General features: G+C 45.2%; 1 protein-coding gene across 1 annotated transcript in view; it reads left to right on the top strand.

Moving 5' to 3' along the window:
• Window positions 1-18,333, top strand: part of LOC124613854 (venom protease-like) — a 174,343-nt gene that overhangs the window by 104,450 nt on the left and 51,560 nt on the right. Inside the window, exon 4 of the mRNA XM_047142579.1 lies at window positions 8,938-9,053. Coding sequence (XP_046998535.1) covers window positions 8,938-9,053 — 116 coding nt within the window. The remainder of the gene's footprint in view (window positions 1-8,937; window positions 9,054-18,333) is intronic.

The following is an 18,333-nucleotide window of genomic DNA, read 5'->3' as shown; positions in this document are numbered from 1 at the left end:
GGCGGGGATTCAAGCCTGGGGACCTTCAGCTGTTGCGGACAAGTGCTGTGCCGCCAGTCATTCAAGCACGAGACGCGGCCGGCCCCCACGGCGTACTTCCGCCAGTACCTCGTCTGCTACCTTCCGAATTTCGCATTTCTCCTGCACACCTTACTGGACTAGAACTCCTGGAAGAAAGGATATTGCGGAGAAATGGCTTGGTTACGGTCTGGGAGGATTGTTCAGAACGGATTTTCACTGTGCAGAGCGGATTACGTGATGGTTTGACACACATGAATCGTTAATGCAAAGTGTTAACTGTTTTAGATGTGTCACCCGTTTACTGGGTAACCTATAAAAATATTTCTGATGTCAAGTTCGTGATTTTAAGTTTTACTGAATTACGTGGCCAATAAATCACCCCAGCTACAACTGAAGTGTGCAGACAGCCCTAGTGAGGCCAATTGAGGAGCTACCTGATTGAGCAGTAGCTGCACTAGTCACGAAAACTGACAACGGCCGAGACAGCGGTGCGCTGACTACTTCCCCCTCCTTATCCGCATCCGGCGACGCCTAAGGGATTAGGATGACACGGCGGCCAGCCGGTACCGTTGAGCCTTCAACGCCGATGTTTGTTTGTTATTAACGCTACCTATCTCGAATCATACTAAGTAAGGCGCAATACTAGCATTTCTTTTAATCTACAAAAAAGGAAAAGAAAAATAGGTACCACGCGCGCTGACATACAGCTTGATGTCTGTGCAGTTAATGGCGAAAATTTTACCAATGGCAGTGCTGCGAGTGAATGACGCTTCTAGTTTATTATGAAATTATGTGAACTATTAGGCAAGGAGGTAACAGATCGTCTACATTCGTCAACGACCTAAAACCCACAGTACAGGCTCGGTTGTGATGTACTTGCTACTGCATGCAGACGAAGATCTTACCACGCAAATGTGAAATGCCGCCTAAAGAAGACGTGTGTAACAATTTTCTAAGATACTAAACGTACACTTATGGTTCAGTTCAGAAACAGAGGCACAACTGATTCAACACTACAGCGAAATGTTAAAGAGGCCTCAGCGCGATCTGAAATCCAACAATCTGGCATGGTACGTCCCGGCATGATATTTCCGCATGACGACGGACTTCTGCACAATGCCTCGAAAATTTGAAATCTTTTCCTAAACATGAACATGTTTTTTGGATGCAGTATTTTGCTAGCGATGAGGAGCTTTTGGAAGCTGCTGATCTGCATCTGCGCTTTACTACGAGGTAAACAGAAAATGTACCACCCTGGTCGTTGTTTGTTTCGCGAAACCACGGACAGGGATTGTGGGACCATCCTGGTTCTTGTTTGTTCAATTTAGGGAAATCACGGACGGGGATTTGAACGGTCGTCCTCCCGAAGGAAAAAGAAAGGAAGATAGAGTTTAACGTTCCGGCGCCAACAAGGTCATTAGAGGAAGAGCAGCCGCTCGGATTAGGGAAGGATGGGCAAGGAAATCGGCCATGCCCTTTGAAGAGGGCCATACTGGTGTTTGCCTGGAGCGATCTGGGGAGATCGTGGAAAGTCTGTACTCGGACTGCCAGACGGGATTCGATTCGTCGTCCAACTGAATGCAAGTCCAGCTTGCTAACCACTAAGTGACATAGCTAGGTAATACTGCAATTAATTTACATTGAGAAGTGGGTTACTTTGGTGTTAGGGTTGTAATGTTAGATACTGTGATCACTGGTACCTTAATATGTACCTTCTTTAGTGTGCCAGTTGTTTTTTTCTCCGCGTATAAGAAATTAGATTAAGAAGTGAGTTACGTCGGTGTTAGGGGTTTAATGGTAGATACTGTCACCATTGGTACCTTAATCTGTACCTTCTTTAGTGTGCCAGTTAGTTATTTCTCGCCGGCCGCTGTGGCAGAGCAGTTCTAGGCGCTTCAGTCTGGAACCGCGCTGCTGCTGCGGTCGCAGGTTCGAATCCTGCTTCGGGCTTGGATGTATGTGATGTCCTTAGGTTAGTTAGGTTTAAGTAGTTCTAAGTCTAGGGGACTGATGACCTCAGATGTTAAGTCCCATAGTGCTTAGAGCCATTTGTACCAGTTTTTTGTTTATTTCTCTGTGCCTGTCTTCCCGTAATCACGTCACATAATTTACTGCCTGACGTTTTCTGCAAGGTCGTAATTGCACCAATAAGTGACACTTGTCAATATAGACCAAACGTTTTGGCTCCGCACATCCACACTTCAACACCGGACCCGTTGCGTAGGGAAAAATAAGCATTAGTGGTTTGTTTTTGTCACATGTACTTGGGGGTACTAACCGACCTGAAAACATATGACTCCTAATAGTTGTAATTATTAGTCTGTAAATGAAGTAAGTACTGACGTAATGTTGTTCAGTAAACCTTCCTCAGCCACCAATAAAAATATCTCCATTTATACCCCTGATAGAATACGCGTATAGTAAGCAGTGCTTATAATGCGTATTTTCTTATCCTTACTTCTATTAGAATTGACCCCACAAAAAGTTTCTTTAGATTCCACGAACAGGGCTCGGTGTCTATCACAACAGAAATCTGAGGGTTCAGACTTCAATATGTCATCGATACCAGTATTTGTACTGTGACTTACCTCTTATTTCACCTCTGTCAATTATTTTTATCTGTGAGCTATTTATGTATAACGACAAAGCTGCTAAAATCTTTACTGTTGTTGGTGTGGCCATTGCACAGTCTAACCTTATACAGCAGTAACGCAACCAGTTTTTAGTTGCAACACTTCTTTATTGATTACACATACACATGAATTCATCAGCAGTAATAATCAGTTAACAACATTTGCATATCAGGGCCCTATCCACAATCAGTATTCACAATATTAACCGTCACAGTTCTGACAACGGCCTCTTTACGTGAGGGTAACAACAGATAACTAAATGTTTACAATGTCGGCTATCGCCTTTCTCACTCAGTTTTACACTTACTGAAAAGGTAAACTTAATTTGATGCTATCTGACCTGAAGGGCACTATTAATTGTTCTGCTTACACTTAGCATTCTACTACACTCAACGTCCTGAAGATTCTAGACTAGGCAAAACGTCAATTTGATGAATATGTGATGGACGCGAGCAGACGCTATTCTATTACTATTTCACAAACACACGATCGAATGGGTGAACTTATACTCAACTTTGGGCAGTAGGAAATCTTCTGCCTAAAACAAGCCTCTCGCTGAATGGAATAGAGAAATCGCGCGTTAACGGGGTCCGGACGGCCCTGAGTTCAAATCCTGAGATTTCCGTCACACTGCAAGCTCGCGGGGCGAGGTTTGCTCGCGTCGACCACTATACACGTTTCTGAAAACAGGAAAATATGACGGTAGACACACTGTAGTATATACAAGCTACACAAATATATAAATAGAAAAGCAATACCTTAATATAAACATATTACAAGTTAACCAATGAACAGAATTAAGGAGCTTAGTTTCCTGTGATAAAAAAAAGAAAAATCTAGATACTACGTGAAAATACGTGCCAGTCCACACCCAATGACTTAAGGTAATCTGTCTTTGCTTGATGGCTGACACCACATAAATCAAACATGCAGTACGTAACGTGACAATAAGCGTTCAGGTAGGTATTTGAAATTGGAATAGGGAACTAATGTCACTTCAATACGCACAAGAAATTATTAAGAAACAACAACTACCACTAATTCGTAAAAGCAGAAAATTCTAAATCTATAAATTAAGAAATGACGTTCAAGTGAACCAGCTACGTTCAGCGTGCTACTAAGCACCAAATCCAAACTTACAAATGCGAGGCGCTATTTCTAGCCACTTCAGTAACATAATTTCATGGCCGTTCCAGAACATAAATCGCCTCCCCACCACTGCAGTGAATGTTTTGCTGGCCACTAGCACGAGCAACTGCAACAGTCCTTAAGTACGCAATAATATTCACTAAATACAGAAGGAGGAACCTACCACGAAAGCTTGGCGATTAATTTTTTCTTCTTCATGTGAAATTCACACGCCATCCATCCACATAGCTCTCGAAATATTGGCGAATGCTGTTCACCACTGGCCAGCCGTGTCAATGCAACTGTAATACCTTCCGGCAGCGGCCCATGCTTCTTCGTTGCTCCAACTCAACTGGTCCTTACGGCATATGGCCGTCCACGTGACACAGTGTCGCCAACTCCCCACAACATCGAAAGCACGTCACGTCACAGATTGAGTCGGTTCATGCACAGACCCACTCTCCTCGCCTTGCGCACGCGCGCCACCGTAAATAGCGTGCCTCAAAGACGCAAACAGAACAAGGCACAGGGACAACGATCAAAGTTGGAAGTAAGAATCGATATCGCCTGGCGCCAGAAACCCACCGTCTCAGTCTTGCTGTGATACTGATTTGCCAAAAAGACAGTGGACGCCTCTGGAATGCAGTAAAAGAGCGATCCTGCGTGGCATGGATTCGTACCTGGGTGTGCGGAGGTACGTGCTGGCACCAGGTGCCGACGCGCCGTCACGCAGTTCCCGCCAATTGCGGCCGATGGTTTCCGAGATCGGAGCTGGCGCTGCGTAGCGTCCGTAACGTCTTCCAGCGAGTTCAGATCACGGGAATTTGGTGGCCAAGACATTAATTTGGGTGCACCATCATGCTTCTCGAAACTGTCCAGGAAGCTGTAAGATGCCATTATAGTACATGCAGCGTGAACGGTTGCAGACGGTCTGCAATAATATTCGCGTAGTCCACCCAGCTGTCGTGGTGGCTTCGATCGCTACTACAGGTTCCATAGAGGTCCATCTGAATGTCCCCCCCCCCCCTCCCTCCACCGGCCTGCAGCCATCGTCAGGGGTGTATAGCGGATGTTCGGAGCAAGAGTTCGCGCCCTATCCGCATGCGACAATCAGCCTGGTCTTACAAGAGGAGGCCGCCAATTGAGAAATTCAGATTCGATTCATACTGCGCATAATAAAAGCTCATGGCCAGAGGTGTAATGTGGTAAAGCACCAATATGCACTTCTCAGCCGTTGTCGAGAAAATCGACAGTTAAAAGAAACCGTTGCGGTGAAATACTCTCTACGATTAATAATTTTCTACAGCGTCGTGGTGCAGCGGTAAGCGCTCGGGTTCGTAATCCGAAAGTCACCGGATCGAATCTCGCGCTATGCAACCTTTTTTTTTAGTATTTGTTTTTTGTAATTCAAATATATATATATATATATATATATATATATATATATATATATATTCCCGGCAATCAGTTGCAACAATTATGCATATAATAAGTTGTTGAAAGTCGTTTGTCGTGGAAAAACTGGCGACTTCGAACATCATTATGTTTTCCGCAAACAAAGTTGTATTTCACAAATGTTATTAATTGTCTTCACAATGTTAACCACGTATAGTTAACGGAAGACGTAGAAACGATATTCCGAAACGAATACGTATAGCGTAAGTCAAACGTTCGAATTAGAATAGAGACCCCACGAACACAAATTTGCTGTGGCAGGTATGAAATATAAACTCCGTTACTGGCTCGTTACACTTGAAGGACAGATGTTGAATGGGCCGAAACGAGCCGCCGCATAACAGCGTAGTTGCCTGCTAACTTCGAAAGAAGGTAGATGCGGTCCCTAGCGCAACTTATAACATCGTCGAAAATCAGTGCGGGCGGTAGAGCTTTGGTACACCCTGTTAAACAAACGGAAAAATGGAGGCGGTACAATTGGAGAGCGATCCGCCTTCACCAACATGCATAAGCAATTCATTAATAGTATATATATATATATATATATATATATATATATATATATATATATATTTGAATTACAAAAAACTAATAATAAAAAAAAATTGCATGGCGCGAGATTCGATCCGGCGACTGATCTTCCGATTACGAACCCGAGCGCTTACCGCTCCGCCACGACGCTGTGGAAACTTATGATCGTAGAGAGAATTTCACCGCAACGGTTTCTTTTAACTGTCGATTTTCTCGACAACGGCTGAGAAGTGCATCTTGGTGCTTTGCCACATTACACCTCTGGCCATGAGCTTTTATTATGCGCAGTATGAATCGAATCTGAATTTCACAATTGGCAGCCTCCCCTTGTTAGTGAGAAACGTGATTCATCTGACCAGGCAACGGATTTCGAGTGATTGACGGTGCAATCTGACGATAATGCGCCCACTGCAGTCGTAATTGACGATGCCGTTCGGTCAACATGGGAACACGGGGTGGGGGGCCTACCGCGGAGCGCCGTGTTCAACATCGTACGCTGAAAAGTGTAGTTCGAAACACTAGTGCTGGCTCCGGTACTCTGCCGGCACCACTTGAGTGGACTCTGGCGTCAGAGCTGCCACAGGTCGCCACACATCTAGTCCAAGCACCGTGTTTAAGTGCAAGCAAAAAGTATTACCTGAAAACAAAAAACAAAAATGGAAGAGCGCACAGGAAATTGAATTTTAATAGTGTTTCTTTTTCATGAAACTCGATGCAAGGTGGGTGGCGAACATGGCAAAAAAGAAAAAAAATTGACGAAATTGAAAAGAATAAGTTAAATATCAGGTTACCTTCCATTCAGAAGGCTGTTGCACGCAGCGACTGTTATATTGACTTGTAAATAATAGATTTGAGCTATCAGTCGTCCTTTTGAAATTTTATTGGCAGATCTAGATTTCAGCTAGAAACTAGCCATTCTCAATGCACAATCATTTTTGATGAATGCATGTAATGCCTGGTGGTCGGGCTTCATGCACAGTTCATTGAATATTCAATAATACATAAAGTGTAGCTCTTCAGGCTTTCCCGGTCATCTAATGACATCTCGGGTTGTCGGGTGTTCTGCCGGATATCAGCGCCGTACTTGCACGGTATTTCGGTCACGTAACTCGTGGCCTTCATCAGGTGCGACCTGAGACTGCTCCTCGAGTGGACCTGGTCCAGTATTTATACCTATGGCCTTCCCCCTCCGCCAACTGCTGCAGGCGCTTCCTCTGTGGTCCGCGCCCATTCCCTGCGACCTGCTGGAGCGTTGCTGCTCCGTTTTCCGTCCGCTGCGGTTCTAGGTGTTCCCTCTGCGGTCCCCGCCCACCACACCCGCTCCAGCACCTGATGAAGGCCACGAGCTACGTGACCGAAATATCGTGCAAGTACAGGGTGTTTCAAAAATGACCGGTACATTTGAAACGGCAATAAAAACTAAAAGAGCAGCGATAGAAATACAGCGTTTGTTGCAATATGCTTGGAACAACAGTACATTTTCAGGCAGACAAACTTTCGAAATTACAGTAGTTACAATTTTCAACAACAGATGGCGCTGCGGTCTGGGAAACTCTATAGTACGATATTTTCCACATATCCACCATGCGTAGCAATAATATGGCGTAGTCTCTGAATGAAATTACCCGAAACCTTTGACAACGTGTCTGGCGGAATGGCTTCACATGCAGATGAGATGTACTGCTTCAGCTGTTCAATTGTTTCTGGATTCTGGCGGTACACCTGGTCTTTCAAGTGTCCCCACAGAAAGAAGTCACAGGGGTTCATGTCTGGCGAATAGGGAGGCCAATCCACGCCGCCTCCTGTATGTTTCGGATAGCCCAAAGCAATCACACGATCATCGAAATATTCATTCAGGAAATTAAAGACGTCGGCCGTGCGATGTGGCCGGGCACCATCTTGCATAAACCACGAGGTGTTCGCAGTGTCCTCTAAGGCAGTTTGTACCGCCACAAATTCACGAAGAATGTCCAGATAGCGTGATGCAGTAATCGTTTCGGATCTGAAAAATAGGCCAATGATTCCTTTGGAAGAAAAGGCGGCACAGACCAGTAGTTTTTGAGGATGCAGGGACGATGGGACTGCAACATGGGGCTTTTCGGTTCCCCATATGCGCCAGTTCTGTTTACTGACGAAGCCGTCCAGGTAAAAATAAGCTTCGTCAGTAAACCAAATGCTGCCCACATGCATATCGCCGTCATCAATCCTGTGCACTATATCGTTAGCGAATGTCTCTCGTGCAGCAATGGTAGCGGCGCTGAGGGGTTGCCGCGTTTGAATTTTGTACGGATAGAGGTGTAAACTCTGGCGCACGAGACGATACGTGGACGTTGGCGTCATTTGGACCGCAGCTGCAACACGGCGAACGGAAACCCGAGGCCGCTGTTGGATCACCTGCTGCACTAGCTGCACGTTGCCCTCTGTGGTTGCCGTACGCGGTCGCCCTACCTTTCCAGCACGTTCATCCGTCACGTTCCCAGTCTTGAAATTTGTCAAACAGATCCTTTATTGTATCGCTTTTCGGTCCTTTGGTTACATTAAACCTCCGTTGAAGTTTCGTCTTGTTGCAACAACACTGTGTTCTGGGCGGTGGAATTCCAACACCAGAAAAATCCTCTGTTCTAAGGAATAAACCATGTTGTCTACAGCACACTTGCAAGTTGTGAACAGCACACGCTTACAGCAGAAAGACGACGTACAGAATGGCGCACCCACAGACTGTGTTGTCTTCTGTATCTTTCACATCACTTGCAGCGCCATCTGTTGTTGAAAATTGTAACTACTGTAATTTCGAAAGTTTGTCCGCCTGAAAATGTACTGTTGTCCCAAGCATATTGCAACAAACGGTGTATTTCTATCGCTGCTCGTTTAGTTTTTATTGCCGTTTCAAATATACCGGTCATTTTTGAAACACCCTGTACGACGCTGATATCCGGCAGAACACCCGACAACCCAAGATGTCAATACATAAAGTATTTTATACGCTGACGTGGTACGACACCTGGAAGACATTTTAATCACGGTTGTGGTTGTTAAAAACACTGTATTGTTCACGGTAAGCTGCAGTTTCAGTGAGTTGCACACCACGGGGCCCGTGAGTATTGCTGTGTGACCGCTCTGACTTGGGAGTCAGTGACGACAGCCGGCGTGGCGCGGTGCGCTGTTGCAGGCGGCGCTGGGCTACCTGCGGCGGGGGTCGGAGCGTCCGTCGTGGCTGTGCGGCGGCTCCCTCATCAGCCAGCAGTTCGTGCTGACGGCCGCCCACTGCTGCACCAACAGGGTCTGGTGAGTGGCGCGTGGCCTGGCGCCAGCGGCCTCTTGCACGTTCCCTGTCGTGAAACGTTTCAAGGTGGGCCAGTTACGTGTACATAATGCTCCACCAACTTGAAGAATACAAACGATCCACAATGCGGAGAAAAACGATCTGATATTAAGGTCAAAGAGTAGTTACCGGTCATCTAATCGACCAACACTTTCCAATTAACGATGTGCTTGCCACACGCGGTGCGCTCCATTAATAGCGCCAGCAGTTGGCTTGACGCCAGTAACCTGTCCCACTGCGCACTGCCTGCCGTGAAACGTTCCGCGGAGGGCCACTTAGATGTATTAGGGTGTGCTTACAAGTACAGTGTGTTTCAAAAAGGACTTTACGGTTCTAAGAATTCATATAAATTTACTGAAAGAAGATATACAGCTGTGTTTCGTATCTTAAACCAATGAGGTTTTATGTGGTTTCCTTTGGTTATCCTACACACGTCCCCATCACAAGTCGATTTCTTCCCTAATTCGCTGTAGCATTGTAGGTGTAACTTGCTCAGTGGTGGCGTAAATTCTCGCTCTGATAAGGGAACCTCCCAATCGCACCCCCCTCAGATTTACTTATAAGTTGGCACAGTGGATAGACCTTGAAAAACTGAACACAGATCAATCGAGAAAAAAAGGAAGAAGTTGTGTGGAACTATGAAAAAATAAGCAAAATATACAAACTGAGTAGTCTATGCGCAAGATAGACAACATCGAGAACCGATTGAACACAGGAGCGCCGTGGTCCCATGGTTAGCGTGAGCAGCTGCCGAACTAGAGGTCCTTGGTTCAAGTCTTCCTTCCAGCAAAAACTTTAATTTTTTTATTTTTAGATAATTATCAAAGTTCAGGCTTTCACACATAATCAACTTCGCTCTCCAAAATTCCAGGACATATTCAGATTTTCTTGAACATATGCAGGATTTGACGGTCTACACACGAAAATTTGAAAACGTAAAAAACATATGTTTTGACTGCGCACAGGGAAAAGTGTCCGAGTGTGAGACTTTTGGATTCATTTGTTCCAGTTTATGTGACAAACTCTTATGTTTCCTTCACTTTTTTGGGAGTAATTATCATATCCACAAGAAAACCTAAATCGGGCAACGTAGAAGAATCTTTTTACCCATTCGCCAAGTGTACAAGTTAGGTGGGTCGACAACATATTCCTGTCATGTGACGCACATGCCGTTACCAGTGTCGTATAGAATATATCAGACGTGTTTTCCTGTGGAGGAATCGGTTGACCTATGACCTTGCGATCAAAAGTTTTCGGTTCCCATTGGAGAGGCACGTCCTTTCGTCTACTAATCGCACGGTTTTGCGGTGCGGCCGCAAAACACAGACACTAAACTCATTACAGTGAACAGAGACGTCAATCAACGAATGGATAGATCATAACTTTGCTAAAATTAAGAAAATTTTATCGCTTGAGCGGTGACTTGAACCAAGGACCTCTCGTTCCGTAGCTGCTCACGCTAACCACGGGACCACGGCGCTCCTCGTCTCGAAATGTCCATGATGTTGTCTATCTTCACGTGGACTACTCAGTTTGTATATTTTGCTTATTTGTTTATACACTCCTGGAAATGGAAAAAAGAACACATTGACACCGGTGTGTCAGACCCACCATACTTGCTCCGGACACTGCGAGAGGGCTGTACAAGCAATCATCACACGCACGGCACAGCGGACACACCAGGAACCGCGGTGTTGGCCGTCGAATGGCGCTAGCTGCGCAGCATTTGTGCACCGCCGCCGTCAGTGTCATCCAGTTTGCCGTGGCATACGGAGCTCCATAGCAGTCTTTAACACTGGTAGCATGCCGCGACAGCGTGGACGTGAACCGCATGTGCAGTTGACGGACTTTGAGCGAGGGCGTATAGTGGGCATGCGGGAGGCCGGGTGGACGTACCGCCGAATTGCTCAACACGTGGGGCGTGAGGTCTCCACAGTACATCGATGTTGTCGCCCGTGGTCGGCGGAAGGTGCACGTGCCCGTCGACCTGGGACCGGACCGCAGCGACGCACGGATGCACGCCAAGACCGTAGGATCCTACGCAGTGCCGTAGGGGACCGCACCGCCACTTCCCAGCAAATTAGGGACACTGTTGCTCCTGGGGTATCGGCGAGGACCATTCGCAACCGTCTCCATGAAGCTGGGCTACGGTCCCGCACACCGTTAGGCCGTCTTCCGCTCACGCCCCAACATCGTGCAGCCCGCCTCTAGTGGTGTCGCTACAGGCGTGAATGGAGGGACGAATGGAGAGGTGTCGTCTTCAGCGATGAGAGTCGCTTCTGTCTTGGTGCCATGATGGTCATATGCGTGTTTGGCGCCGTGCAGGTGAGCGCCACAATCAGGACTGCATACGACCGAGGCACACAGGGCCAACACCCGGCATCATGGTGTGGGGAGCGATCTCCTACACTGGCCGTACACCACTGGTGATCGTCGAGGGGACACTGAATAGTGCACGGTACATCCAAACCGTCATCGAACCCATCGTTCTACCATTCCTAGACCGGCAAGGGAACTTGCTGTTCCAACAGGACAATGCACGTCCGCATGTATCCCGTGCCACCCAACGTGCTCTAGAAGGTGTAAGTCAACTACCCTGGCCAGCAAGATCTCCGGATCTGTCCCCCGTTGAGCATGTTTGGGACTGGATGAAGCGTCGTCTCACGCGGTCTGCACGTCCAGCACGAACGCTGGTCCAACTGAGGCGCCAGGTGGAAATGGCATGGCAAGCCGTTCCACAGGACTACATCCAGCATCTCTACGATCGTCTCCATGGGAGAATAGCAGCCTGCATTGCTGCGAAAGGTGGATATACACTGTACTAGTGCCGACATTGTGCATGCTCTGTTGCCTGTGTCTATGTGCCTGTGGTTCTGTCAGTGTGATCATGTGATGTATCTGACCCCAGGAATGTGTCAATAAAGTTTCCCCTTCCTGGGACAATGAATTCACGGTGTTCTTATTTCAATTTCCAGGAGTGTAGTTCCACACAACTTCTTCCTGTTTTCTCGATTGATCTGTGTTCGGTTTTTCAAGGCCTATCCACTGTGCGAACTTGTAACTAAATCTGAGGGGGGTGCGATGGGGAGGTTCCCTTGTGAGTTCAGGTAGAGAAGCCGTCACAGGAAGTACAAACACGATATCTTTGAAGGATCCCCACAAAAAAAAAAAAGAATCGAGTGCTGTCAGCTGTGGGGAACGTGGGGGCCACACAACTGGAGCATCATGGCTAATCCATTGACCTGGGAAGCGGTCACTGAGAAAATCCCGGACGACAGCCACGTAGGGGGGTGGTGTAGCATCTTGCATGAAGTAAAAATTTCGTTCTTGATCATCCTCATCGATCTGTGGTATCAAAAATTGTTGTAACATATCCAGCCACACTACCCCATTGATGGTTCTCCCTGGGAAGAAAAGGGACCGTGCACTTTGTTCTTGCTCAATGCGCAAAAACGTTCAATTTACGGCTATCACGAAGATGTTGCAATGTTTGATGTGGATCTTCACTGCCCCAAATCCTACAGTTATGTGTGTTAACCTTGCCACTTAGTGAAAATTCGACTCGTCAGAAAAGACGATTTTGTCCAGGAAATGTTCATCTTCATGTAATCGATTTAGCATATCTGCACAGAAATTCTTGGGAGCTATTTTATTCGTGTCTTTCATTAGTTGCACGATCGTCAATCTGTATTGCTTCAAATGCAAACAGTTTGTCAACACAGGCCAAACTGTCGTATGTGGGATTTTGCAGTTCGCGAGATGCACGCCGGGTCGACTTCTTAGGGCTGCCGACAAAGCGCTGTCTCACTCCCTCAATGACGTCGTCAGATGTGCCTGAACGACCTGATGGTTTTCCATGTTAGATAGATACACAGACAGATTAGTACTTGTTCCATAGATAATGAATACGACACTTCGTAATGATGTGGAACGTGTCAGATTAATAAAATGTGTCTATACAAGATACTACATTACACAAAATATTACATGACACTTAATTTTTTTGTGGGGGTTGGGGAAATTAGCCACCGTTCTAGGACATTACTTGAATTTTTTACGACTGGTGTCAACGTCAGCATTAAAAAACGCAGTATCAGGTAATTGTCTTCTCAAGAGCTATCGAATTCAGTTACAAAAAGTATACAGTTCTATTTTAAACAATGTACTGGCTTCAATATCTCCATTGATATCAGCGCTAAAAACATTGACCAAGCGAAGAAAAAAAAAGTACGTGCCCCTCGAGGCCCTAATATTTGTCGAAAACTGCGTTTCAAAATGTGTACTCGTTCACGAAATAAAAGAGGTGTTATGTCTTACGTGACTCACCCCATATAATATATAAGACGCCTCACCGCGAAGGACTTATCCGAGTAGGACGGAAATCGGTTGATGTGATGAACATATTCAGACAAACAAATATTACAGTTCATAAAAATTGAGTGATTTATTCAAGAGACAGCAGCGCGAAAGGGTCCAACATCAGGTCACTGTCACATCCAGAAACCCCACAAATCTCGATAGTGCACGATTCGAGTAACCGTCAAATTGGACGCCAACAGTGAGGTCCCACTAAAGAGACTGTCTGCTGTATCATACAAGCGCGTGGCACCACTGTATCCTTCATAGTGATCACTCAGCATTTGACGCTGTTCGTACCTATACACGGGGTGTACCGGAAATACTGCGGAAGTGGAAAGTGCTGTTGATATGTGGTTTTCACAGAATGGACTGGAAGTCAGGGACTGGTATTGTTAGCCAATCAACAGTTGTACTCATACTCATAAAGCGTATTTCTCTACAGAAATACAGCCGCACGGGGTAGCCGTGCGGGGGAGTCTTCTCATGGTTCGTGCGGCTCCCTCCCGTCGGAGGTTGTAACCTCCCCCTCACCTATCGACCTTAATGACAGTGAAAAATTAAACCGCGTGTACCTAATGCAAATTTGGGAAAAGCAATCGTCACCGAAGTTAATCTGCCGGTAAAGAGGGAGGAAAGGGTTACATCTAAATGAAAGGAAAAATGCAAATGAAACTGGTGGAAATTAATTTTGAAAAGGGGTAAAGTTATTAAAGAAAGTAAATGTGCGGCCGTTACGTTAACAATTAACTAGCGGTAATTAGATATTTGAGATTTGGGGGAAATTACGGTCGTCAGTCCTATGGACAATTACTATAGTAACTGAAAAAGAAAGGTTATTACACATATAATTAGCACTAGAGGCGTGGCAACTGAAGGTTGACACGTGTTGTGTGAAAACTGAAAGTTTGTCAGAAGTAATAAATTTCGCTACACTCTGACTTAATTTAGCAAAAGAATTAATAAAACCGGAAAATTGAAAGTTAATTTAGTGACTTAAGTTAATAGTGAGCTTTCTTTCTGAAGCACATCGAAATTCAGTAAAATACGGTTGGTCTTGGACTACCTCAACAATCATTTCAAAAGCTACTTGAATCTACGCAATTTAGAAATAAGAGATTTAACTTTGAACTTGAATTAAATGATTCTGAACAATTAACAATAGTAAAATTTAGTACGTACCAAGCTGAGCTGCAGTCACAGGTAAGCTAAAATATGGTAACAAAACTCGCACTCTTAATTTGTGCTTGTGTAATCTAAATATTGTAGCCAGCTATGAATACCTTAACTAAACTTTGAAATTAAAGCAGTGAAATCGAATGCTTTTACTTTAATGCTGGCGTTTGAATTTCAACGACACTCGAGTTCATTCCGGAAAAGGAAGGGACCCTGCTTGCTAATGCAATTGGGACAATGAGCAACAAATGTTCATGCTAAGTTGCTGTAATTATAGTTACGAAAATGGAACAGTTTGAAAAGCTGAGGTCTGCCATACAGTTCTAAAACTTCTCGTGCTTCCAGTCTTCCTTGTTGGTTGATTGAAAGTTTGAAGCTGTCGATCGAGGAGGTGGCGACAATCGCTCATTGTCGGCCGTCGCTGTTGCAGAAGCTGGATGTTGGCGCGCCTTCTTCTCGACACGGTCACCAGGCGAAACGGGCTCTTGATGTGCGCCAGCTAATGCTTCCCGTCCGCCACACCGTGTCAGAAACTATCATAGCAAGTCGAGCGCAATTACATGCTGCCCAACCCCGAAAGCGCGGCAACTCGCAGGAGCGTCACACAACACACCTGCTCCACTGCACCACCCCAGCCAGATTCTCCCTCTGCCCGCGCTCCACGCGGCAGAGGTAACACTACCAAAGATCTTAAACACTTTGGTTCTCCACACGACCTATCGATGTATTCGTTCGATAGCATAGTTTTGCCTAGGCCAGACCCAGCGTGTAAATACAAGTAATATTCACAAAACAAACAAACATAAATATATATATATATATATATATATATATATATATATATATAAAAACAGTAAAACAACTACAATATGTAAAGACACAGAAATGTCACATCTTCACGTAACAAAATAAGGAAACAAATTTATAGTGCAGCAGATGGAAATAGGAGGATATGCATTTCCTGCGTTACAAGGTTCCAGCCATCCTCCGGGCATGGGTGTGTGTTTGGTCCTTAGCGTACGTTAGTTTAAATTAGTTTAATTAATGTGTAAGCCAAGGGACCGATGACCTCAGCAGTTTGGTCCCATAGTCCTTACCACAAATTTCCAATTTACAAACACGCATTTTTTAAATCGAACGATACCTGTTGATGTTAACAAACTAAAAATAGAGTGAATAAGAATGCCAGTAGTGTTTGTTGCAAGATTGTAGTGCGAGTCATTTACGAGATATCGGATTTGATAAGTTCCCACAGCGATACTTGTATAATACCTGTGACTATAAACAGTGAAGAACAATAGAGGTGCGTACACTGGTTATGTGGATGCTAACCAGTTACGAGACAACTGAACATTGTAGACTGTGTTCTTAATGAGTACCGGCAGGGGCAGTACGAGATGTCGGAGCAGGCTGCAGACACGTCGTTGTGTACCATCAGGTGGAGCTGGCGTGTTCCTGTAGACAGCGTCTTTCAGCTTCGTCCACACAAAGAAAGTCTACATGGACTGAACAGTTATCATGTTGGTACCAGAGGTTCCTCCTAGTGTGAAAAGGAACGTCATCTAGCAACTGTGGAAGATGGTCTTTTAGGAGGCTGCCATACTTGTGCAAGTTTAGTGTTCCGTCTATGAGTAACGGGTTTATGAGCTGATGGTTCATTATCCCCCACCACACGTTTACACTACATGTAAGCTGACGTTCCACCTGACGAAGCCAGAAGGGGAGTATCAACAGACCAGCAGTGCATGTTTCGGCGGTTTACCTGGCTACGACTTGTAAATGTGACTTCGTCACTAAACGAGATACATGATACATCTAGTGTGTGCTGTACCCATGAACAAAACGTTTCCATGCAGCTCTTGATGAAGAGAAATGTGATAGGGATGGAACCTATGTCGATAGAGAATGGGTAGGATCCTTGCCTCACTCATGCCGATTTCATGGGAGCTAATGTGTGGACCAATTGCAACAGCAGCAAGAACATTAATCCCCCGCCCCCCTCGTCTGACATTTCCTTCTGTTAGGTTGTGTATATGTTACACTGCCACTTCTACATAACTGACTGATAAATAATTGTCGAGATGGTTGACGTATATTGGGTTATCCTACCGCATAAGCGAGCAAGTAACGACTGCATTGTGCCTAACTCCCTATACACCATGAGCATGTCGGCTTTTTCTGCACTGGTAAACACTATTTCCCACTCACGAGCTACTGCTTGTTGTGTCACACACTAACTGACTGGGAAGTCGCGATTCACTCGAGGAACACACAAGTACACTGCAAGCAAACAGACAACGTCGCACCTAGAAGAATGGCAGAAAAAGTGTCGGTGCGTAAACTTTTCAAAATACGATATCTCGTAAACGACTCACACTAATATCCTCCAACAAACACTACTGACATTCTAATTTGGTTCAAAGGGGTCAAATGGCTCTGAGCACTGTGGGACTTAACATCGGAGGTCATTAGTCCCATAGAACTTAGAACTACTTAAACCTAACTAACCTAAGGACATCACACACATCCATGCCCGAGGCAGGATTCGAATCTGCGACCGTAACAGCCACGTGGTTCCGGACTGAAGCGCATAGAACGGCTCGGCCACTCCATCCGGCTCATTCTAATTTATCCTACTTTTAGTGTGTTGGTGTCAATAGGCATCGTTCCATTTAAAAAAGTGTATGTTTGTACAAAAAATACACTTCCTGTATGTTATTACCATCTGTTTATTGGCTAACCCTGACTACCAGTTCATTCTGTGAAAACCGCACATCAATAGCACTTTCCATCTCCGCAGTACTTGCGGTGTAAGTTTTAGGTGATTCACCCTGTATATCCTACCAGGTATGGTAACAACACTAAGACCTGTGTTGGTCGTTCTGCGCAGAGAACTGCAGCTCTGATTATTTACATTCTCACAGAACATGTTTACGTCTAGGAAGTTGCACAGAAATACAAACGGCCTCTGTGTGCTTCACTTTTTTTGTCTGACAATATTGTGAACAGTAATGGAGAAGAAATAAAAACTTTGAGGTTCGCCGATGACATTGTAATTCTGTCAGAGGCAGCAAAGGACTTGGAAGAGCAGTTGAACGGAATGGATGGTGTCTTGAAGGGAGGATATAAGATGAACATCAACAAAAGCAAAACAACGATAATGGAATGTAGTCGAATTAAGTCGGGTGATGTTGAGGGTATTAGATTAGGAAATGAGACATTAAAATAGTAGAGGAGTTTCGCTATTTGGGGAGCAAACTAACTGATGATGGTCGAAGTAGAGAGGATATAAAATGTAGACTGGCAATGGCAAGGAAAGCGTTTCTGAAGAAGAGAAATTTGTTAACATCGAGTGTAGATTTAAGTGTCAGGAAGTCATTTCTGAAAGTATTTGTATGGAGTGTAGCCATGTATGGAAGTGAAACATGGACGGTAAATAGTTTGGACAAGAAGAGAATAGAAGCTTTCGAAATGTGGTGCTACAGAAGAATGCTGAAGATTGGATGGGTAGACCACATAACTAATGAGGAAGAATTGAATAGGATTGGGGAGAAGAGAAGTTTGTGAGTCAACTTGACGAGAAGAAGGGATCGGTTAGTAGGACATGTTCTGAGGCATTAAGGGATCACCAATTTAGCGTTGGAGGGCAGCGTGGAGGGTAAAAATCGTAGAGGGAGAGCAAGAGATGAATACACTAAGCAGATTCAGAAG

The sequence above is a fragment of the Schistocerca americana genome, chromosome 4, assembly GCF_021461395.2.
Source record: "Schistocerca americana isolate TAMUIC-IGC-003095 chromosome 4, iqSchAmer2.1, whole genome shotgun sequence".
NCBI lineage: Eukaryota > Metazoa > Arthropoda > Insecta > Orthoptera > Acrididae > Schistocerca > Schistocerca americana.
Note: the sequence above shows the minus strand (reverse complement) of the source record. Positions and strands in the feature narration are given on the sequence as shown.